This window comes from Talpa occidentalis, unplaced genomic scaffold (genome assembly GCF_014898055.3).
Source record: "Talpa occidentalis isolate TD23 unplaced genomic scaffold, MPIMG_talOcc4v2.1 talOcc4.7, whole genome shotgun sequence".
NCBI lineage: Eukaryota > Metazoa > Chordata > Mammalia > Eulipotyphla > Talpidae > Talpa > Talpa occidentalis.
Window position 1 is genome coordinate 7,185,950 of NW_023605083.1, and position 24,677 is coordinate 7,210,626.

The following is a 24,677-nucleotide window of genomic DNA, read 5'->3' on the forward strand; positions in this document are numbered from 1 at the left end:
GCTCAGGTGTGAAAATGGCTTTTCCACCTAAGAGCTCTCCAACCTCAGACACGCCCCTCTCCTGAGGCCTGTTGGGTGAAACAGCCAGCACCCTTCTTGCAGATTGGTAGTCCCTGAGAACAGATTCTAGAACCTAACTTCCTGATTTTCTTCAAATTACAGTGTTGCCATTTTTTAACTGTGTGATCTTAGGCAAGTTACCTAACCTGTGTGTCAGTTTCCTCCTGTCTGCAATGGGGATATACCTAGTATCATCCGGTTGCTGTAGGATGTGAATCAATACACAGAATTTCTAGCTATGCTAGCACACAGCTGGTGCCAGTTATTGTTAGCAGTTGTTGTTACTACTATAGGTAGTATCTATTTGGTATCTATAATTAGCATTATACATGTAAGACTTAAAGTAATAAATGATTCTTGGTGCTGAGCCTGCTACTGCAAGAACTGCAGAGAGCCTCCTAGGGTTTCTCCTTCCCTCTTTTTCTGGGCCTTTGGCATTGAGGAATATGATTCACAGGGAGCACGGAGACCTCTTCTGTGCACTCTACCATCCCTGGGAGATGGTGCTGCCCCTGGCCCCCTGACCTGTCTACTCGCCTTACACTGGAGAAGTGGCTGTGCAAGTGGCTTGCAGCTGTGCACTGCTGGCCTCTCATGCTGAGTCCTCCCCAACCCCCACCTGACCTCCACAAGCTCCTGGTCTCTTCCCTTCTCCCATGTGGCCCACACCGTCATTTGCTAGTCCTGGTATTTTGCTTTTAACCTGCTTTGCCCCTTTCACACCCTTCTCTGTGACCAGGGCCCTTCTTTGCCCCTGGGCTGGACTGTGGCACAGCTTCTTCACTGCTTTCCTCCCCTCCGGTGCTGCTACCTCCTTCCAATCAGGAAGGAGACTTTGGACTCCCAGGCCAGGCACAGAAGAGGTCTCTGCTTGCTTCTAGTCTGGATTCTACAAACTGTCTCCAGCAGTGGGTCTGGGTATGCTGGGGAAAATGCGCTCTGACCCTGGGTGGCGTCAGGACTCCCTGGGCTGTCGCTTGGCCTGCAAGAGCAGTAGTGTCCTGTGTGACCCTGTGCCCTGCGTTAAGAAGCTTGAGACACACACACACCTCTCAAGCAGGGCGAGATTATTTAATGTACAAAAGAATTTTCCCCATTAGGAAAGATTCCCCTACAGGTTCCTTTAAATAGTGACTCCTCTAGGCAGGCGTGTGTTTTACAGATCATTAACTACCTGACTGAAAGCCTGCAGGGCAGAGAAACTTAAAACTAAAGTGTTCGGAGCCCCTGCCAATTACAGATCAATTCAAAATGAAGATAAAGTGTCTCTGGAACTAGAAGTCACTGGGAAAATGTGATTTGATTCAGGGGGGAAAAATCTGATTTACACACAACTTTTTTGGAACTCGCCAGTTGTTTAGGTGGTATTCCACCTGCCCATCCGTCTTGAACCTAATGCTTTCATCCCCCACATCTTTATCCCCAGAGCCCAGACTCGGGGTTCCCTCCGTGAACACTGACTGCACGGTGACCCAGGAAAGGGCGTCATTGGGAAAGTGTTCTTGTGGCCGAGCAGAGCTTAGGCAATCGATGCTGAGATATGGCCCATAATGGATGAACTATACAGTAACAATTTGCAGATAAAAATAATAGAAGTTAAAGTGTACTTTACATGATAAAAGAAAGATGAAAGAGGACGAGAGTCTGTTACATCTGAGATGGTTACAAAAGTCCTGCTTTGTGAAGTAGGCTCTGTTGAAAAGATTGATGCAATGGGGAGTGACCTTGGCTTGGAGCAGGAGCTGGTGATGTATGTATGAGCGTCCCTCTGCTAAATGGACCCAGATTTGTAGCACTAATATACATGGGAGCCCAGAACCAAACTCAGTACGGCAATAAATCAACAGCCACTTTGGGTGTCATTTCTGGTTTATATTCCACTATTGTTCTATCACTTTAATTCATGTCACTATCATCTTTTCATCTGGAACAGTTTTATATAATTTTCCAGTGGAGTTACCTGACAAATCCTATCAAATTAACAAGGTACATTAACAGTATTGACTGACTACAGCTTCAGGAGTTGCAGGGCCGTAGAACAAAACATTAAAACTGTGTCTTTCCAGTGATGATTTTTCCCCCTCTCTTTCTGAGAAAGAAATATGGGGCAGGGTTTATTCCACAGAAGATATGCACATTTTTTTTGGCTCTGCTTGTTTTGACTTGTATAAATGTCAAAATAAGAAGCACAAGGAAGGGGGTGGGTGGGAAGCCACTTGCTACCAATGACCATGGTTTCCGTCCCTTCCCGCTTTCGGGGCACTATAGCAACGTCCAGGTCTTCAACAATTAATGACCAGATTGGAGGGAAGAGTATAACTGGGTAGTCGTAATCTATTTGAAGTGAAATGTAATAAAATTGGTCTCCTGATACATCCTCGCCCTCCTGAAATCATCCAGACCTGAGCGTCCAAAGTCAATTGCACTGATGACATTATGCCTAATTGAAATACGGTGTCCCAGAAATATGTCTAATGACAAATTCTCACAGTCGATTAATAAAAAAATACCAATTGTTCGTCTTTTCCAAAGACCACACAGTGCTGACCCAGGCTAAGCCACCGCGTAGTCCCCTCTGAAGGCGCAGACCAGCCTCCACCGTGGTCTGGGTGCAGCCACCCTCTTTGCCCAACTGCTGTTGGGATTCCCTTTTCAGAAATAAAGTAGAAATGGATAGCATATGTGGCAGACCAGATCCCTGGAATTTTGTTTGTGTTTGTACAGTAATTTTAAATTTGCTCTCAAACTGGTTGTATGTTTTTGGGTTTTTTTTTTTTTTTTTTTTTTTTGGTTTGGGTTTTTAACTGAACATTTCTTTTATCTGCATTTTCTTCTGTCTACTAAGTTTTCTCGTACGTTATATTGAAAATTTTCTGAGAGTGATCCATAGAATGAACTACATTAGTAATTTGGATTATCTTCCCTCTTGCAGGATGTACCTTTGATTGTTTTCATTTTTTCTTATATCTCTGCTTCATTTTGCCCTTCTTTTCCCCTTTCCATTTTGACCCTGACCTTTCAAACTATGGCCTAAAAATTAATTACTTTTAAGATTCCATCTGGGGCCCACTCTGGAAGGCATGTTGAAAGTGTTTTCTTGCTTCATGAACAGATTCCTCAATTTTCAGACGAGGAGAAAGCGAGCACTTAGCCTACCTGGTGTGTGTCAGGCTGAGCGTGCGCTTCCCAGTAACTGGGAGACAATGCAGAGATTGGCCAGTTATTCCAGCACCCCAGCCACCCCATGGCACCTTTGTTCTCCTGACACCTTTGCTCCCAGGCACTGCACAGTGTGTTATGTTTTCACAGTTCTGAAGGAGCACCCTGATGGGCCAGCATTTAGCACTCCAGGTTTCTGTTAAAAAGTCTTTGTTGCATAAAGCACACACCCAGTGCTGTTCCCCCTCAGTGGAGCAGCAGTGACCTCCACAGCCTTGAACTTGGAAGGTTTTATGTAAAAGACCCTTTGATCCTCCTGTGACTTTCTTTAAATCTAGCTTGGATAATTATTTAGTGTCAAATAATTAATTATTTGGATAATTACTTAGAAAAGGAAAGAGATAGATTTTTTTTTTCCTGGGTTTTTTTGTGTGTAAGATTTTTCCAGATCAGAAACTCTTTGTTGATGGCTAGCCTTTTAGGTATGGGTGATATTACAGGCTTATCCCACCCACATTTGTTCAGGAAAAAAAAAAACATGAACTCTAATCAAAAAAAAAATTTAATGAACCCTAATCTGATCATTTCATTACCATATAAAGGTAATATAAGGGTAACAGTATGTCCCTAAATTCTATATTCCATCTTTGTTATAGCTAAAAAACATGTTTCTTGATACCTTTTTACATATTTTTTTAGAAGTACCACCCCCAACTCACCCACCCAGGAAAGCAGACTGTGTAATCGCTACGTGCCATTTGGAATCTCCTTCCGTCTGTCTTAAGAAGCCCCTCGCATTCCCCAAAGCCCTGAAAAAGAGCTTATGTTCATCCAATTTAAGATTTACAAAACAGGTCAAATGATTACACTGAAACCACTTACACCTTCCACTTCGTGTGACTTCTTTTTTCTCTTCCCTTCGGCCTTTCAGGTATCTCTGGAGACAAGGTAGAGATAGATCCCGTAACGAATCAGAAAGCCAGCACTAAGTTTTGGATTAAGCAGAAACCCATCTCAATCGATTCTGACCTGCTCTGTGCCTGTGACCTTGCTGAAGAAAAAAGCCCCAGTGAGTAGTCCCTTTTATTTATGTCTCCTTTCTCTCTTCCCCCTCTTCCCTTCTGTGTGCTGGGTGCCAGGAGAATATATTGCCACCATGTCCTTTTTTCCTTGGGTCTGTTTAATTCATTACCAGAAATTTCTTTTAATCGAGAGGGATTGTAATATGGTGCCCAGAGCCTGACATGGGCCCGCATCACTTTCAGCCTTGATGGCTGCTGAGAACCCCAGTACCCAGCTCCTGACCTTAGCAGCCCTGCCCTGGGGCTTGGGGTTTGGGGAACAGATTCCTACTGGGAATTTGTACTCACCAGAGCCCCTTTTCATTTTGTGTTCTCTTCCTCTTCCCTTTCGGGGAAATTGGCCAGTCAGACTGGGACCTGCCTGCCTGCCTTCCTCACCAGATCGAGGGAAGCTGGGGAATTTCCCGTGGCAGCTAAAGGCTAGATTTAGATATCCATCATGCCAGAAGTGTCAACACCCTCCAGATTATTGGCAGCTGCATGACCCACCAGCTCGTAATTAAACTCCTGCCTGGTCCTGCAGAAGAGATCACTGCTGGCTCGGCACTCCTCTGCTAAATGATCAGAGGAGATGGTCTGCTTGTATATTCTGGCATATTGCTTTTTTGCAGTTAATTCATTCAGTATGGCATTTAGAGTAGTCATTTTTAGGACTTCGGTCTCATCAAGGGGCAAAAAGGACACAGATCACACTGAATTCCTTCCTGGAAGAAACCAGTTTAAACTATATAAGGGTTCATTAGTTGCCTAGAGAAGGCCTTCAGTGGTTCTCAAAGTCTGGCACATGTCTTCACTGCCTGTGAAGCTTACTTAGAATAAATACAGTTACCAGTGGGTTCTGATCTGGTCATTTGGAGTATAATCTCAGCGTCTAATATTTGTTACTCTCTTATCCCAGTGTCCACTAAATTTGAGAATAAGTGTTATGAGCAATGACATACTGAAAAGGAGCAATAAGAAATGTAAAGGGCAGCAAGTATTTATAAAACTGTTCACATTTTTGAGATAACACTCATGGGGACCTAAAGAACACAGAGTCCCTGAAGGCATCAGACCCATTGTCTCCTTTCAACTCCTTGACAAGGAGGGAAAACTTAGCTGCCTGGAGAAGGCTGTGAGTGGTTCTCAAAAGGTAAAGGGGTAAGCCAGGCCCATCCCCCCCTGCCCCTTCCCACTGTTGTCACCTCAGTGAGGCCAGGACTCTGCAAGATGGCTGCCAGACGGAGCTGGAGAGAAAACTGTCTGTTGTTCTGAGACCCTTGCCCCATGGCTGCCAGAGTCCCTCCACCTTTGGATAAACATCTTCCTAATCCCTCACTCTAGCTTGTCACCCAATAAAAATGTCATTGTTCCAGCATTTTTCTTCCCAAGAACTCAGGATGATTTGAAAAGTAACATTTTGTAAATTCTCCGTGTCTCTAAGAAGTGAAAGGCAATCACATGTCGCGTGAGGGAACACTGGAGTGGAAAGGTTAAGAGAAGAACTTAAAACAGGATTCGGGTTTTCCTGACACTCACACCTGGATGTTCACTGCCAGGTTCACTGCTGTGGTTCACTCTGAAAGGTGAAGGACGTCGCACAGCAGCCTAGTAGGGAGTGACGAGGGGGTGTGCCAGCACCTCTCTCAGTGGCCTTGGAATTGGTTAGTCAAGAAGTAATGATTGCACATCTCTGTGAGTGAGGCCAAGCCCCATACCTTGGGGTGCAGAGCAGACATGGGCCCCAGCATTTCACTACTGACAATCCAGCAAGTCTCCTTTCTTATTGTCAGAACTGGTGTATCATTCTGTGTTGTATCTCTCATTCTGGCTCCAGAAATCTAGAAATTGTGATACTTTCCTGAAAAAAGAGGTGCACTGCTCCAAAAAAACACTTCCTAAGTCCCTGCCCCCTACCACAGTGCTTTTCAAAGTGTGTTCCTCAGAATTGTGGGTTCTCAGGGATCTTGGATATGTGTGTGTCTGTGTGTGTGTGTTTGTGTTTGTGTTTGTGTTTGTGTGTCTAGCCCTAACCCTAACCAAGAGGAAATCTAACTTTTTTATTTTCTGTTTTGGGATTCTACATTTAAAAAACCAACTTGATTAAAAGAATCTTTCTGCTTAAAAAAAAGGAGGGGGTATGACAATCGCAGACTCATGGAATAACAGCACAGCTTTATAGACATTGACCACCAACTGACCTCTCCAAAGGCATAGCCCATAAGATCCCATCCTGAACTTGAACTGTGGTCCCTGTAAACTACCTGCACACAAGCATACCTTGTACTCGCTGCTTCTCTTGTTCCCACTGCTGGCTTACACCTCCACCTGACCGCCTCTCTACTTGTGAACACACACACTTCCCCACCCCAGCCCTCTCATTTTTCAAGATCCCGGTCTCGTGGCAGGCTCTCTCCATAACTTTGCCCCCAGGAATTTGCACATATTTCACATGTCATGCCATATTTATCTATTTGAGGTCTGCCCCTTGCTCCCACCCCATCCCCACACTAAATTAGACCCAAGGACTGGTTTCTGGGTCTAAGCCCGTACCCCAGTGTCTGCAGAGTTGTCTTCAATGAATATTTGTAGTCTTCAGACTAAACTAATGAGGCCAGAATTTAGCGACTAAAATTTATTCAACATAATCCGTGCTGTAAAATGCCGAAAGATGTAGTAAATGAATTGGTTTGATGCTGTTTTTTTTTTTTTTATGATTTCCAGTATCTTCATCAAATTAATTCAGTGATTTAATCTAAAAAGTTCATCTTCGAGACCATCATCAGACCACAGAATTAATTTTACAGGTCTTCTTCTTCTATTTTTTTAAGGATTAATGGTAACCCTTTTTATCTTTTGTGTCTGTTGAACCTTAGAAAAAAGTTATTTTAACAGCACTAAAGAAATGAAAGTCACTATATTTCATAAGTTTTAGCCTGTGATTTTTATCAGCATAGTGATGTATGTTTGTAGCTGAGTTTACATCAAAAATTATTCTTGGGGCCTTCTTGAATGAATTATGGCAAAGAGAGAGAGTCTAGAAGTAGATAAGGCTTTTGATTTCTGCAATATATTTCCTTTTTCATGTTTTTATCTCTCATAACACAAGTGTCTTGCCGAAGAGTGGAACGTGTGACCAACTGGAATAATTTAGTTGTGAAAACAGAGGAGACATGTTATTAAACAGCCTTCTTTACAAAAAGGCATTAAGTGGTGGGAGGATAATGAAGTTGTCTCGGTCTTACTTGAGACATGTTTGTCAGAATTTTGAACAGAAAAGAAATGGTTTTTAAAACCTTCAAATATGGCCAGTTTGCCGTGTTTGTTGAGAAAGCCGCTGTCAAACCATTAATTTGGTCGTCATGAGGAACACAACTCAAGTTTAATTGATGCCATATCCAAAAAGTATGTGAATAGCTGACTTGGCAAAGGGACCGAGCCTCCGCGCGCCTGCCGTGAAACACATAATTACATGAGGCGTGGAGTCAGGAAGACCAGACTCTGCAGCCCTTCTCCGCGGATAGCTGTTCCATGGCCCGCGTCCTTCCCCTAACTTCTCGCTCTCAGGCTGTGTGCTCAGAGGGAAGATTTATTGCTGTGTGACTGTGAGTGTTTAAGGACCTGGAACTTAATGACTAAATAGATACGTGCCTTAAAGAAATTGTGTACCTATAAGTATGGACTCTTACAAGAGTGAGTGGTTGAGAGAAATCCGTGTTTCAAAAACCCTGGGAAATGAAGATTTCTAGATGAAAACAAAACAAAACAAAAAGCTGCACGCTGCCATTATTATTCAAGTCAGTGATTTTCCGGTCTGTTTTTCCACTCCTTAGGATATCTCTTGTTATTTTGAAGGATGTCACAAACCTCTAAAAGATGAATTAATTTTATTTCATTTTAACTGAACAAAGATGTGTAGAGTGCATAGGGGAAGGGAACGTTTCCGTATCAGAAACTACCATGATTAAATTGTCTCAGAGAAGTCATTTTCCATCCTTAGACGGGTCTAGACATGGGTTTTGAATGCAGTGGACTTTCTTTTTTAAGTGCCGGCCTTGAATTCCAACACTGAGACAAAAGCCGAGGGACCTTTTTGTGCAACGAGCACCCATCAGAGACTCAGGCCGAATTTAAATAAAGTACCAGGCTCAGCCAGGCCAGGCCTGATTTCATCATGAAAAGGTTGTACAGGTTTAGTCTTTAGAGGAAGCAGTCTGCCATTAAGAAATCAGATTTAAACCTTAATAAAGTAGCTGTCGTCTTTATAGCTGAAAAGAGCTCTGTATCTCAATTAAGTATAGATAATATAAAACCTTAAGGAAGCAACACAACAGAGGTAATCTGATTATATTCTCGCAATATTATAATCTAAAGGAAATCTGATTCTGTTGATGCTGGCTATGTAGTGGGGATTGTTTATTTTTTTGTTCAAAACAGTTTGGATCTAGGGTAGAAACCCCTCAGGATTCACTGTTCAACCCTGGTGAGTGGAACCTACTGGATATTTGGGGTGAGATTCAGCGGAGGTTATGACTTAAGCTACCTGGGCTTCTTGGTGACCTCCTGTTTCAGTGAATCTCTCTTTTCATAAGTACTTGACAAAATCTGTAAAGTAGTGTATTTAATTTACTAATTAAATTAAAGCTACTGAATAATGATTTGTCCACATTGATTTAGCTTAAATAGAAAAGATCAGCATTGTTGTGATCTTTAGCAACCTTAATGGCCGAGCCAGTTAGACACAAAGGCCTCTTGTGTTTTATAGGTCAGAAGTACATAGGTAAGCCCCGGCTGTAATTGAATTGCCTGCTCTGCACCCTGCAGTTGCAGATTTCCTCTGCCTTCCCATTCCATTGTTGCACTGGGGCTTAAGAGAATGTTAACGTGGTAATAGGCACAGGGCCTTCCCCATTATACGTCTTGCTATCGAGCGGTTCTGCATGACTAGTTAAAGAAGATGGCAAGAAGATTAATGAAAGCAAGGCTAATACAGAAGGGGGTACTTTTGCAAGACTTCTACCGAGGAGATATTAGAGCTGAACCAGAGCTTGGCTTTTTCTTTATCCTGTGACCTTTGAACCTGCCTTACTGTTGAGAGCTGCCAGGGAAGTCGACATTTTGATTGATGTTGGTACACGAGTCAGTCTTTCCCATTGAATTCCACATCTGCACGAAAATAGCTTTTCCAGCAGAATTCATACTGGCTAGAAGTGATAGCCAAATTGATGGCTGAAATGCTTTTATGTAGTTTTCATTTAAACCTAAAGGTATTTGATGGTTTAATTCAGTGTCCAGTTTTCATAGATTATAAGCATTCACTTATATGTCCTTAATGGGTTCATCAGCTCAGAGTGGAAGACTGGTATTAAGAATGCTCAGAGGTTTGCAAAACTAGCTCCAAGCAGGCTTTATGGGGGAGTAAAAGCAGTCATCAAATAAACCTACACCATCCTTAAAAAAGGAAAATCAGACCGAAGGCTTGGGCAAACTAACTTTGAAGCTTTTATCAAGAAAGCAAAGCCTCTGTTTGTAGAAAACTATGGCTAGGCAAGCCTGATGCCTCGCCTCTGCTCCCCACCTGAATCCCAGTCAAAGGCTCTTGGTCTTCCTGGTTGCTGGGTTCCCTGACCTTGTCCTTGGGACACTAGCGTTCCATTTGCAGGATTGTTGTGACTGCGTACAAGAGCGCCCTGTGCAGATACAGACCTCTTTGTGCTTATGGAACTGCAGGTCTTGAATGTGTGTCTGCCCGTGTGTGCATCCCCAGCCTTTCTCCTGACAAAGAGAGCGGGTTAAGTGGCAGGAGGACTCAGATTTCGTTACTAAAACTGACTTGGGCACTCCCCAGCCCATACATTGAATCCTCTGACCACCTTTCGCACATACTATTGTGTGATGGGCATTCCAGTTCCTAAAGGAGGCAGTGACCAGGAATTTTGTCATGTTCGTTAGATGCTGTGAGAATGTGAAAGGGCACCAAGGCGGGGTGAGCCATCACTGGATGAAAGCGCCACAGCCCGAGTGAGTGGGGGTGGCTATGGCCATGCTGGCATACTGTAGGCCCAGAAGCACTGCGTTCATGCTCACATGGGCCCAACAGCCCATCCTCGGGCCCTCTGATTACCAGGAGGTCCGGGCACTCCAAACACTAGGTGGGCAAGCTGTGTTGTAGTTTTATTCTCTGACAAGACGTATTTCATACGTTCCAGATCAAATACGGTAAGTACGGCTCGATTACAGAACACAACGGACTCTAACATATTAAATGCCCCAGTTATTGAATTGCCTTTTCATAAGAGTACTCTGGAGCACAATCAGGAGCAGGCAGTGCTTCATCCTTTTAACAGATATGTTTCCTAGCCCTATTAAAAGGGGTCTTCATCTATCCTGTCAAAGGGAGTCTGCTGGGGTTTTTTAGTTTAATTACACTATCCAATTAAAACTCCTTGCTGCATTTGGATGCGCCTCTCCTTGGGCCTGAGTGGATATGACATTTACAAGGCTCGCCTTTCAAGCAGACAATAGTGTGATTGATGAGGTGCACGTTCAGTGAAGGAGGGAGTGCCTGTGGAAGTGCTGCTTAGTGCATTTTGATTTATTTATCATCTCCTTCCAAAACAAGGGAGCTGTCGGGGAGATGGGTTTAGGCAACCAGGGGGACCACCTCAATTTTTCCAAGTGTGTGGGAGGGAAAGACCAGGGGCATGCCACAGGATAAAGGTGGAAAAAAACTATAAGCCTGGGACCGCTTGCATCACCTATTGCTAGGCTGCATTTTTAGGTGCTCTGACCCAGTTTGGTTTCCAGTAACCTCAGGCTGTGATCTGCTGTTAAATAGGCCATCACTGTGTTTCAACAAAGTTTCCTGGGACTGGATAATATTGTCCAGGCCCCTGAGAACAGAGCCTCTGGGAGCCAGACCAGCCTGTGTCCCATTCACTGACCTGGTCATTATTAACTGACATCTGACGTTGGCACTTGGCATGCCTATTTGTGCTTCCAGCTACATCCTCTAGAAATCCAGTAGCTTCTGTCCCGGGGCTAGTGAATGCTCAAAAATTCCCCAACTCTCCCTGGGTGCAGTGATCATTTAAAAGGAAATTTTTTAAAAATTGCTTCCAGAATTCTGAATTGGCCAAGAACGAGTGTGGCTCTTCAACAAAGAGTAACAGAGGCACAGGGAGACCTTCTCGAGGTTATAATGAAAAGGCAAACCCACATCTTGTTCTTAAACTGCTACTGCTGTTGATCCTTAGCCTGTGATAGACGGGACCAGTGTGCTTGTCCTGTAGCTTTGGTGCAATGGTCTCTGGAAGGGTCAGTTCTCTGAATTTAAAAGTCAGGAGATTCTACTCTGAACCAACAGATGATAAGAACACACCTCCAATGTTCATTGTCAGGTCCCACAGTCACCCATATTAACCACCAGGAGCAGGTGCACTAACCACATCACGTGTATAAATGTCTGAAGAAAAGTGGTTGGTACTGAGATACTCAGTGGGTTTTCTGTAAACTGTTATTACAATAATTTGTTTGTGTTCATTGAAATATTGATATTTATTAAAGTGGAAAACATTTGAGGGGCATTGACTTTTTCCTCCTGAGAGAAACCATCTTCTTGCAATGAAGTTACCTCTTAGTGATTGACTTGGGCTTCATGAACCCATAATAAGAAAACAGTTATCTAGGTATAGGAGAAATTTTGCTTACATTTGCCTTTTCCTAGATTTTTATTTCCATTTCCTCCAGTTCTCTCTTGATGTTGACATTGGAAGAGATCCTAGTTAAGAGGGAAAAGGAGAAAGACTAATTAAAGTAAAAATCAAAATCAACAAGCAACTGTAAGCCAGAGACACACTATGGGGAGTGGAGGTTAGGAGGGATTACGGTCAAAATAAGGGGGGAGTGGGAATTGCATGGGGATTATAACCAAGATGAAAAAGCATATATTGTGCAAAAATGAAAAATGATGTAAAAAGAAGTATTAAAAAAAAAAAAAGAAGAGGGAAAAGGAGGAGAGACAGTGAACTATGGTGGAGGATGATGGATGCTTTTGTGGTGGGCAAACTATGGTGACCACAACCAAGGGGAGAAGCCCTACATTGCGAAAAAATAAACAAGGCTGGTTTTTAAAATAAATAAATAATGGGCCTCCCTGGTGTTGCAGTGGTTGAGCGCTGGGTTGCGAAGCTGCCCGCAGCCTCTGCAGTGCCAGTTCGATCCCCGGCCGCTGGGCGAGGGTCCCACATGGCACGAAGACCTCTCCTGCCGCCCACTGCTCCCCTCAGCATTGTACTTCGTCAGTCTGCCTGTTCTGTTCCCCGCTCTGGCTCTGGTGAATTCTCTCCCCCTCCCACACTTCTGACTGTACCCAGTGCTTGTATAAATAAATAAATCATTAAAAAAAAAAAAAAAGACACTTTAAAAAATAAATAAATAAATAAATAATAAAGAAGAAGACAAGGGCAGGAGACCATTCCCTACTGAAAAACTCTGTGAGAGATTTCTCAGCTAGATAAATGATGGGGAGAATCTGTCTTCTTTGCCTCCTGCCATGCTCCAAGTTGTGTTTTCATAATAAATGGGATTCTTGTATTTTAAGTTATTCGTATAAACATGGAAAAAGTAAGTCATTCTTTCATTAAAATCAAAATGTGTATTGCTTGCTAAACTTCTATTGGCAACTTTCAGGACAGAGTAACTGCTACCTGGTTAGCCCTTCTATCATAAACGACTAGAAAATGGCACAAAATATAAGAAACTGTTTTCAGATATTGGAAAACAGCTCAGGCCTCTGAGCCCTGAGAGTAGGGAAATAAATAGTGAGGCCCTATCCCTTCAGTTTTGTTCCAGGGTTTCCCAAGAAGAGTGCAAAAGTGTCACCAAAGTGGGAGATGGCAGAGCTAGGGGAGGCTGAAACCACTGAAATTTGCAAAATAGATAGGAGAAAACAAAACTAAGAAAGAGCTCCAGACAGAGGTTCTGGAATCCTTTGCTGAATACTAAATCCTTTGTTGTACACGCCTGCAGTGGGACTTCATGAGGCTGGTCAAAGAACAGGGTAAACCAACGAGACCAAAAAGGGGGAGTATCTACAGGTGTTCAGTGTTGACTCCAGAAAAGCCGTATCGTAGGAGTCCAGCTAAACTCTCTGTAGATTAAAGACCACTCTAGTCATTGCCTAAGAAAGCTTTAAAAGGAGTCTTGGACTATGCAATGGAGCAAAGAAAGTTTGTTCAATAAATGGTGCTGGGAAAACTGGGTTGCTACATGCAAAAGAATGAAGCTTGACCACTACCTCACACCATACACAAAAATCAACTCAAAATGGATTAAAGAACTAGACATAAGACCAGAAACCATAAAATACATAGAAGGAAATATAGGCGAAACACTATGTGATTTGCATATCAAAGACATCTTTACAGACACATCACCCAAAGCAATGATAGTGAAGGCAAAGATAAACAGCTGGGACTACATCAAATTAAAGAGCTTCTGCACAGCAAAAGAGACAATAACAAAAACAAAGAGAAACCCCACCAACTGGGAAAACATTTTTGCACCCAACACTAATGATAAAGGACTGATCACAAAAATCTGCAAAGAGCTGATGAGACTCAGCAACAACAAAGAAAATAATCCAGTCAAAAAAATGGGCAGAAGAGCTAAAAAGAAACTTCTCTGAAGAGGAAATGCAAATGGCCAACAGACATATGAAAAAATGTTCAACATCACTTGTAATCAGGGAAATGCAAATCAAAACTACCATGAGATACCATCTTACACCAGTGAGAATGGCACATATTAAACTAGCAACAGCAAATGTTGGCGAGGTTGTGGAGAAAAAGGAACTCTTCTACACTGTTGGTGGGAGTGCAAACTGGTCCAACCACTATGGAGAGCTATGTGGAGATTTCTGGACCTACTAAACAGAGCTTCCATATGATCCAGCAATTCCACTCCTAGGTATTTACCCAAAGGACACAGAAACATCAATTCCAAAGAACACCTGCACCCCTATGTTTATAGCAGCACTATATACAATAGCTAAGCTTTGGAAACAGCCCAAATGCCCAAAAATAGATGATCAAGAAGATGTGGTGCATATATACCATGGAATATTACTCAGCATTCAAAAAAGATAAACACATGCAATTTGCAGCAACATGGATGGCGCTGGAAGGGATCATGCTCAGCGAAATAAGCCAAAAAGAAAAAGAAAAATACCGGATGGTCTCACTCATAGCAGGAATCTAGAAACCTTAAATAAGGGACCAGGAAAATGAATAACTATAAGAAAGTGAAAATCAAAATCAACAAAAAACTATGAACCAGAGACACTTTTTGGGGGGTGGGGGGCGGGAGGGGAGGGATTGGGGTCAGAATGGGGGGTTTGCAATTGTATGGGGGAATATAAAAATAAAATTTATTATTAAAATTAATTAATTAATTAGTTGAAAAAATAAAAGGAGTCTTGGAAGGATCAAACTGACCTACAAGTAAATTAACTGTCTGCCAGAATAAGGCCTCTAAGTTTGACCCAAAAATGCCAACATCCCATGATGTAATGTTTATAGTGTCCAGCACTCAATGAAAAATTACTAGACAGGCAAAGGAGCAGGGAAATATATCCTATAACCAGGAGGAAAATACCAGAAATAACCAGAAATGGCTAAGATGACAGAATTATCAGATCAATTTAAGTTAAAATAACTATATAAAGCCAATCAAAGACAAAATAAGAACTCAAAAAGAAGTGGAAACTATTTTCAAATGAGCCAAATGAAAATTTTAGGCCTGGGAAATAAAATACCTGAATAAAAAAAATTCACTGGTGGGAGCAGATTACAAGAAAAGGTCAGTGTGTTACCTGTGGGTACATAACAAGTAGCCCCACAACTCATTGACTTAATATTTATTATCTCACAGTTTTTTGGGTCAGGAATCCAGCACAGGTCCTTTCGGTGGAACCTTTAGCTCAAGGTCTCTTTGCAGCCTACATAGTATCATCCAGGGGTTCAATCCTCTTAGGGTTCAGTCAGGCAGGACCTGCTTCTAAGTTCAGAGAGTGGGGCCTGGCAGAGTTTATTTCCTTGAGAACCTCAGTTCCTTGCCACCTTGGTCTCCCCCTAGGGAAGATGTCCTCTAGCTTATCAAAGTAACCAAGAGCAGGAGAGTGCTGGCCAGGAAGGAGTCTTATATAAACTCATCTCAGAAGTGGCAGCCTGACACTTTTACTCTGCTTTATTTGTCACAAATAAATCACTAGGTCTTGCTCACAGACAAGATAAGGAGATTGCACAAAGGTGAAAAGCAGGCGGTGGGAACACTAGTCACCATTTCAGATTCTGCCCACCAGTCAATGAGCTTTCTACTTCAGGGCAGGAAGACAGGAACTATTCCAATCTATGCACACACAGAAGAAAACGGGTGAAAGGAAGAGAGAGTCTGTGGGATAATATCAAGTGTTCTGATATGTGTGTAATTGACGGCTCAGAGATGGAGGAGAAAACTATTCCAGGTTTGATTACAAATTCCACCAATGTGGGAAACCCAACTGAGTCCAAAAAAGGAGAAATACAGGGGAAAATACATGAAGGCACATCATGATTAAATTGCTGAAAACTAGTGATAGAAAAATCTTAAAAGCAGCCAGAGAAACAAAGAGAAAGAATATTGCTGACTAATCATCAGAAATAATGCAATCTGAGAAACAATGGAAAGGGATCTAAGCAAACAGCCCTCCAGAACTAAATTCCACAAAAGAGCCCTTCAGAATTGAAGGTGAAATAGACATTTTCAGACATTCAGAGGATGAAAGCATTTATCACTATTAAACTTTTACTACAAGAGATATTAAATCTTTGTAGGGGAAAAAGATTATAGATAGAAACCCAGGTCTACACAAAGAAATCAAGAGTGTTCAAAGTATCACCATTGGCAACTCTCTGGAATGACCCAGGAACAGAGACATAAGCCAGAGATCTCTTCGAGCAGGCCTTTGCCATCTGTGGCTGCAGGCTGAACCCAGCCTCCACCCATTCCCAGGTGGCCTGTGCGCCAAGAACATTGCAGTTGCTTTGATGATAAGGAATACTGACTCTGAATCCCATTTAAGCAAAATGTCATCACTCCCTCCAAATACAATAATGCTGTCCTTATTAGTAGACCTGTACTACCCCCCCATAATACACTTACTATATTTTGAACTCTGCCAGTTAAAAAATGTGCAGCTTTTTCTGTCATTACATAGTTTGTGTAAAATATCCTTAAGTTTGACTCTTGTCCTGCAAAGCCTAAAATATTGACTGTCTGTCCCTTGACAGGAAAGGGCCACTTGTCTTAGGTAGAAAAACGGAGCCTGCCACTGTGCCAGGCTGTGTCTGAAGCCCTCTGTGTGTACCGTTTCGTTCTTGCAGCAACTCTATGAGGCTTTGTATACTTACAGAATTCTAGAAGTATGGATTTTATCCTAGGGTTATTTAATCCTAGCAGCAACTCTGAGATGACATTATTCCTGCTTTATAAGTGAGGAAACTGAAGCGAAGTTGCAGAACATGTCCAAAGTTACATATAAACAGTAATAGAGGCTTTTATTCCATTGTCAGTTCTGCCATTGACACGTAGCCACAGCACTTAAACATCTGTATTTTTTTGATAGAAGAGTATCCCTGGCCCTGCTTGAGATTCTACAAAGTCTTATTTGTTATAAATTTGAACCAGGCTTGGTTATCTGGGTTTTTTTTTCCTTCCAAAAGTCTATTAAGGGCCTCCCCGGTGGTGCAGCGGTTGAGTGCTGGGTTGCGAAGCTGCCCGCGGCCTCTGCGGCGCCGTTTCGATCCCCGGCTGCTCCCCGGCCACCGGAGGAGGGTCCCACATTGCGCGCAGACCTCTCCTGCCGCCTGCTGCTCCCCTCAGCAGTGTACTTCGGTCCTTCTGCCTGTTCTGCTCCCCGCTCTGGCTCTGGTGAATTCTCTCACCCTCCCATGCTTCTGACCGTACCCAGTGCATGTATAAACAAAACAAACAAACAAACCAGCAAACAAATAAAGCATGCCTCTATTAAAAAAAAAAAAAAAAAGTCTATTAAATGCAGAAAATTGGAAAAAGAAAGAAGGAAGGACTGAACCTCATAAGGACAGTGGGAAATGAAAATCAACGAGATGACCAAAAATGAAACAAAACGAAAACTATTAAAAAACGATCTAAGCGCAGCAATGTGGCGGTATGAGCTGTTGTGCGACGAGGCCTAGAACCTTCTGCAACCCTAAGGAAATCATAATATTCAGATGAACAAGATAACATCGTGACTGATCTTCCTAGTACAGGAGGAAAAGTTTTAATATGGAATTATAATGCTTAAAATGGTGGGGGGAGTTATGTTGCTCAAAGGTCACCATAGCTGTCTGCGCTGAGGATTCTGGATAAATGAGGTTTCATAGGATGTAACTTGACCTCTCAGGAGCATTTGCAAGCTCAATCTTGTCACAAACTAAAGATACAGAACTCGTCCACATTTCTGAAAGCTGGAGAGTAAAACTTAGCCAAGAGTTAGTTGCTGAAATGCCAGATGATATTTTGTTAGAATAAGCTACACATAAATCGAAGCATCAAAAGACCCCATAAACCATTGTTCTTCATTCATTTCCTGCAGTACGAATTAGCCATATCTGCCATATGTGGGGGTAGAACACTTGTACCAATGAAAAGCACTTGTGTGCTGGTTTGAGTTGCAAGCTGAACTAACCATTTATTTCATGAAATGCCATTTTTATTTGAAAGAATGACTCACAAGTAATTGTTCAAACTTCAGTACTTAGCAGATGGTTTCTTGAAAATGAAGGAAGTGAGCCTGTCATTTCAAGGGAAACAAGTGCTAGTATTTGCTGCCAATGATGAAATTCAAGCTTTCAGGTGAAAATTAGAATTTTGGAAAACTTGTATCTGTCACTATGAGCTTGGCTTCTCATTGCTTAAAGACTTCTCTGATGAGATCAGTGGTGATATTAATGAATGTGATTTTTTTGCTATCGTATAATGAAATGTGTCAACATTTGGAAGACCTGCATTACTCAGCAAACCAATATTTTCCAGACTACTGCATGTTACAAAATCATGCAAGAGTAAAAGATTCATTCGAAATGCAAGACAGACCAATAGGTTTTAATGTAACAGAATACAAAAAGTTTATTAATGTGGTTTTAGATTCCACATCGCAACTAATCTTTAAGAAACTACCGTTTATCAAATTTGATATGGTATCAAAGAACATTTGCAAGAAAGAATATTAAAACAGGCCTCCCTTTTCCAAAAACATCTCTCTGTGAGGCTGACTTTCCTTCGTATGCTCCAACCAAAAAACATTTATCACTGTAGAGTAAATGCAGAAACACAAAGGATAATCCAGCTGTTTTCTATTAAATAAAATACTAAAGAAATTCCAAATATATAAAATAACAGCCAGTCTTTTCATTAAACCTTCTCTATTCAAGAAACATAAAGGTTTTTTCCATTAAAAAATGTTAACTTTTGATGCAGGTTTGTTTTTTTGCGAATGAACATTTTTTAATCTCTGTTTTCTAATAAATATAATAGATACAATCCACACAAGCAAAAGCTTTTTAGACTCCTCATTAATGTGAAAGAATTCTGAGACCAAAAAGTGTGAGAACTGCTGATGAAGGGTCTTGAAAAGCATCTTATGAAGCTTAAACTTAAAGGCCTCCCTGGTGGCGCAGGAATTAAAGTCTCAGCGCTATCACCAGCCACTGAGGCATGAGTTCAATCCCCCACCAGGGAGCTGACCTACATGGCGCAGCAGATCTCTCCTGTCTTGCCCACTGCTCCCCTGAGCAGTGTATTTCAGTAGATCTGCCTGTTCTGCTCCCCACTCTGTCTCTGGTGAGTCCTCTCACCCCCCGCATCTCTGACCTACACTCCAGTTCTTGTGTGCATACGTAAATAAAAATAAATCTTTAAAAGAAAAAGAAGCATGAACTTTAGACAGCTCTCCTCCCAAGACTTCCCATCTGTGTCTGTACGGGTGGCTCTTTTTCTCCTTTTCCTAATAAATCTGTTCTTTTAAAATGTAAAAAAAAAAAAAAAATTTAATTGAACTCTATTTTGAGGACAATAGGAAAAGAAACACTGCAGGTTTTAAGTAGGTGAGTGACATAGCCAGAGCTGTGTCCTAAAGGAATGGCTTCTGTGGGAGCTCTTCAGATCTGAGGAGGACAGGCCAGTAGGAACGCCCAGAACCTGCTGAAGGGGTGGAAGAGATGAAAACTATTTAGGGGACCAAATGCCAGGAGCCTGGCTGGATGAGTGGCAAGGCTGCCAGCTGAGCTGAGGGCAAATATTGGTGTCTGTTCTGGGTGTGCTGCCCTGTAGGCCGGGTGAAGTGGCAGCTGCACTCTCTAGTTGGCTCTGAAACTGCAGGAAGGCCTCGGCCCGATACCTACTCTGGATCATCGGCATGAGTAGAAATCAAAACCTAGATGGCAAGCCTGACAGAGGAGAAAGGTAGCATTTGGAAGAGGTGAGGGTGGAAGAAAGGCCACGGGGGTGAGCACCATGTAAGAGACAGAGGAAGGACCAGGAGGAAACCCCAGAAGCTGACTGGCAGGAGAAGTCGAGTGAAGAAGGGGCTGTGGCTCCATGGAAAGAGAGGACTTCTAGGAGCGGTGTCAAGTACAGCTGAGAAACTGAGTCAATGCCGAGAAGTACTTCCTGGGTCTGTCAATGTAGTGTGACCTTAGCAAGAGTGTTTTCAATAAATTGGAGGAAGAAGGCGAATCACATTGCATGGGAGTTTTTATAACCAGAGAGCCTTAATTATGTCCACAGGAAAGTGCCAAAAATAGAGGGGGTTTGAAAGATCCAAGCAGTGTGAGTGGGCCAGACAGCCCCTGCTGCAGAGGTCAGAGGTCACTACAGTTCCCTGGCCTTTGCCATGATGGGTGTGGCGGAAGGAGTTCCAGCCTTTGCCAGTTGACTTGCCTTGAACTGGAGCTTCCAGTGGAGACTGGACAGCTGAGGCTTGGGAGGGAGCCCCAACTCTGACCTGTGAGCAGGCTGTGTCAGAAGGGACCCTCCTTTCACGCAGTAATCTCTGTTCCTCTGGCGGTGGAAATGTGGGCGCCCTTTTCACAGGATAGTGTACGCTGCTGTCCCCATGTGTGACGCTGGAAGCTTTTTCACAGTGGCCACTGCTGTGAATTGACCAGAGGAACCTCTTTTTTTCAGCACAGCCTCTTGTATAAGTTAAAATTCATAACACAGAAGATAAATTACAGCACATGAGCCCAAACGGCTCCACTTCTGACATTTACGCTGCTAATTAGTTTCTGCTTGGTGTTACCTTTCATCTTCTCTGTTTTAGTTTGAGGAAAATACATAAATGTAAATACATTTTCACATATCCAGACTTGGACTTCAGTCCTCAGAAGCCGTTGTAGTGTCGTGTCTGCCCCAGTGTGGGACCAGCCCTGCGATGCCACATTTTATACGCCATTGTATTGCGTTGATAGCTGCAGCTCTGGGAAAGCGGGTCTGCTCAAAGGAGGCCCAGTTAAAAATGAAATCTTCAAAATAATGAGCATCTTATCTTCAAACAGCAGGCCCAGCACTGCCCACTGGGCACCCACCATCTCCAAGAGCTCCTGAGAAACTGATGCGCCCCCAGGGTGAGCCTGGGCTTCTATGGGGACCACGCCTTGCCAAGGCCCCGCCGCTAAATTCAGGAGAGCAGGAATTTCATCTGAGCCTGTGGCTCCCGAGCTCAGGCTTTTGTCCTGCCTTGATTTCCAAACAGTTGAATAATCCAAACAAATGATTTGAACTAATGAGAACGTTGGACTTTGCATTTTCTTTTAAATCATACTCGTACATTTTTTTTCTCAGCCAACATCTACAGTTAGATGTTGGCTCCTTCCCTATGAAAAGCACTGATATTCTTGGAATTTTCCAGGGTAACCTGTCCACCTCTGGTTCCCTCAAACACCCCAGAACAGATGCCCGGGGGCGCTGCGGCTGAGGTGGTCATTGGCCGCCTCTTCCCCTGCCAGCGGAAGTGAGCGCGAGGTGGCAAGGGCCGAGAAGGCGATAGGCCCTTCCTTATTCCAGGTTCTTAATCTGCTCGGTCAGAGTTGAAATGCCCGGGCTCCCCCCCTTCCCAGACACCCCTGGTGGAAATTCACCTGGGCGCTCAATCACTCATGTTTATTGATAGATTTGTTTCCAGCAAGAGGTCAATTAACTTGTTACACTTAAATATATAGGTTTTGGACGGGGGGGAAATTATACAAGTGTGGATTCTGCTTATTAGCTGTTACTCTGTGTAAAAGAATCCCCAAGTCCTGCCAACTTTGCCTTCTCGGGAGTTCTCAAGCCACTCCCTCGCTCACAGCCTGTGTCCGTCTAGCTCCAAACCACACATCCCACTTGGATGAGTGTGGCAGCCCCTCTCCCTGCCCGCAGGCCCTGGGGAGCCAGCGTGAGTACCCGCAGGCACAGCTGGGCCACTTACCGTACTGCAGAGCTTATAGCCCTCAGCTGGCGACTCCACGGCCGGTCCTTTGCACCTGCCCACGGCACGCGACCCCCCGCAGGCCCCCACTAGCCCTGCGCCCTGAGCATTGGTCCCCGCGCTGTCCTTACCCTGTTGCATCCCCTTCTACCAACTCACTCCGCCTCTAGACTGCTCAGGGGTCAGAGAGCTCTCCCCCTGTGGCCCACCGCTTCCACTGGGGTCCCCCAGCTGCTCTCCTCGCTTACTTTTAACACTTACCAGGCTTGACTCTCGCTGTTCATTTCTCTGGCCTACCCGCCGGCCTGTGTGCTTGTCAGGACCTGAGCTGGGGGACACGGCCCTTCTGGCCACCCAGCAAAACTGAGGGAGCCCTAAGGTGCGTGAGAGTTTCCTCTCGTGGCGCGTGGACCCCATGCCCGGGGCCCCAGCACCGGTGAAGGCGTAGCTCTGAGCCTGGGGGTGTACGTAGAGTGCTCCCTCGCCACTCCTCCCACAGAGGCCCCCCGTTATTCACATCCGTGACTCCAGCTGTCACAGAAGGGCTGGTGCATTGAAAATGCGAGTGCTCCGCTTTCTCTAGGCAGCACGAAGGCTTCACCGGAAAGGACAAGTCAGAGGCTAGAGTCAGGGGTGGGGGGAACCTCTCATCATCACAGTCTGTGTCGCTCTTCCTTGGGGTCTCTGGAATGAGTGCTGAGGACAGGCAAAAGGCACACGCCACCCCCTGCGCAGCCAAATACAGAAGGTGCGGTGTTTTGTGGTCACCTGGCCAGACTAGCCTTTCAGGGGACTTGGCTTAGGACGGTTCTTGTCCATCTGACTTGCGCAGATGAACTGCGGGCCTCCCCTCTGAGCCCGCAGCGGTGCAGGGATTCCTTACAGAGGCTCCCAGGCCTGTGCAAACTGCAGCTCGCATATGCTGTGGGTAGGTTTGGCTCTGCCTGAAGGTTTTCAGCGGTGACTCGGTTATTAAGGTGAACACGTTACAGCATCTTGAGGTTTGGTTTTGTTTGTCAGTGACGAGCGGGAGCAGGTGGTGTGGACAGTCCATGAGATCACATCAAGGTGCTCAGTGAACCCCGAAGCTTCGGGTCTACGGGCCTCCCTAAGACCTTCTGGTCCTTTTTAGCCCGGGGCCCTGGTGTCTGTGTTTGTCACAGCCAGGTGTCAGCAGTAAGGCCTCCTGGAGGGGGCGTCTGTTTGTCCTTCACAGCCCTGTGACCTTCATAGATGGCTCTGCTTGGTCACAGCACGGCCCAAACGGTGTCTGCATTGTTCTTCCACGCAGTGACATCACCACCAAGACTGTCGTCCTGAGACGGAGCCTGTGAAAATAAAGGCACACGCACACACGTACATGTATGCAGATAAATCTATGTGAGATTCACTTTCTGATCAGAAACAGGTAATTTATATATTAACAGGATGATTAGCTTCCAGCGAAGGATTCTAACATTTTATTTAGTACCTTGATTTAGAATCAGGCTAAATTTGTCAAGTGACTGGAAGTGACATTTTTCAGAAATTATTAGCTAATTTTTTCAAAATGGAATTTATAGTCACAATTAGTATATCATAATGATGTTTTCAGGATAAAATACCCACAGCTCCACTTTTCTGGCCACAGAAAGTACAACATATATCAGTTTATTTTTGGAGATCTGAAGAATTAGCTCCTGTAAATAAAGTCCCCAAGAAGATTTCTCCGGGAAAGAGGTGAACTTACAGGAATGTGGGTGATATATTATTAATTAATAACTATGACCAGTCATCGCTTCAATTAGAAGAACAGAGATGAGAAGGCCTAATAGAAGGATATGCTGAATTTTAATCTTGCAAGCCCTGAGGTCTCCAGAGCCAACTAGGGAGATGGTCTCTGGGGCTCTTGGCGGAGGCCTCTGTGTTGGGGACCCCTCCTGCTGCTCTTTGGCCTGGGAGTGCTTGCTGAGCACTGCCCACCTGCGTTTCCAGGTGGTGGCTGGGAGCAGAAACCAGCTTGAGAATCGCTTAAGGAGAAAGAGGACTGTCTTGAGGACCGTGAGCCTCCCAGAAGCCAAGGGCAGCGTATGCTGATGGGCATGTGGTTCTGTTTCCAGAGGGAATGAGAGTGGCCAGAGCAGAGGGAGCCGACCTGGCTGCAGGTGTCATGAGCCAGCAGGTCTCTGTGCCTGCAGTGTAGGAGGCCACACAGCAGGTGCCTAGAAGGGTAGCTGTGAAGCCGCCCAGGGAGGCGATGGCAGGTCTGGAGTCATTAAGGATCAGCAGATCAGACAGGTCAGCGAGTGAGGACGTGCCGGGGTAGGGATGGCCGGCCTGTGGCCTGTGTGGGCATGGAGAGGAAGGAGGCCAGGCCAGGAGCACTCCCAGGAGTGAGTGTTGTTCTGAAGGTGGGAGAGGGGTGAGAAACGAGGATCCAGGTGAGATTCGGTTCCTTTGTAAGGTGCCAGCTTCCCATGGTGTCTTCAGAGCAACCCTCACCCTGCCCCCCATCCTTGCTTCCAGGGTTGAAATGACCGAGGCCTGGAAGGCAGCTTCCATGCAGGGTCACAAGACCCCCTTCCCAGCAGAGCCGGGGCTGTGGAGAAGCCTCGTAATAGCATTACTACCTGCCTTTCCTTCCTGTTGCTCATTAATTTGACTGTAAGCAGAGTTACTGTATTTTTAGAGTAATAATTTGGAGGTAATTGGCCTTCTACCATAAAACACCACCTTTTCCTTGTGATTATTGTGCAGTAGTTCTGCAAAGCCTTCCTGCCATGCCTTCCTGCACCGGCTCCAGGGTGCAGTGGCCCCAGCTGCCCTTTGAGCTCCAGACCAGCCCAGGGAGGCGGCGTCACCCGAAGTCTCCACTTGCTCTCACTCCA

At 44.3% G+C, this 24,677-nt stretch overlaps 1 protein-coding gene across 8 annotated transcripts in view; it reads left to right on the forward strand.

The window, feature by feature from the left end:
* MAPKAP1 (MAPK associated protein 1) overlaps positions 1 to 24,677 on the forward strand; it is a 192,935-nt gene that overhangs the window by 162,936 nt on the left and 5,322 nt on the right. For all 8 annotated transcript variants that reach the window (XM_037491959.2, XM_037491961.1, XM_037491956.2 and 5 more), the window contains one exon: positions 4,151 to 4,288. In XM_037491959.2, coding sequence (XP_037347856.1) covers positions 4,151 to 4,288 — 138 coding nt within the window. The remainder of the gene's footprint in view (positions 1 to 4,150; positions 4,289 to 24,677) is intronic.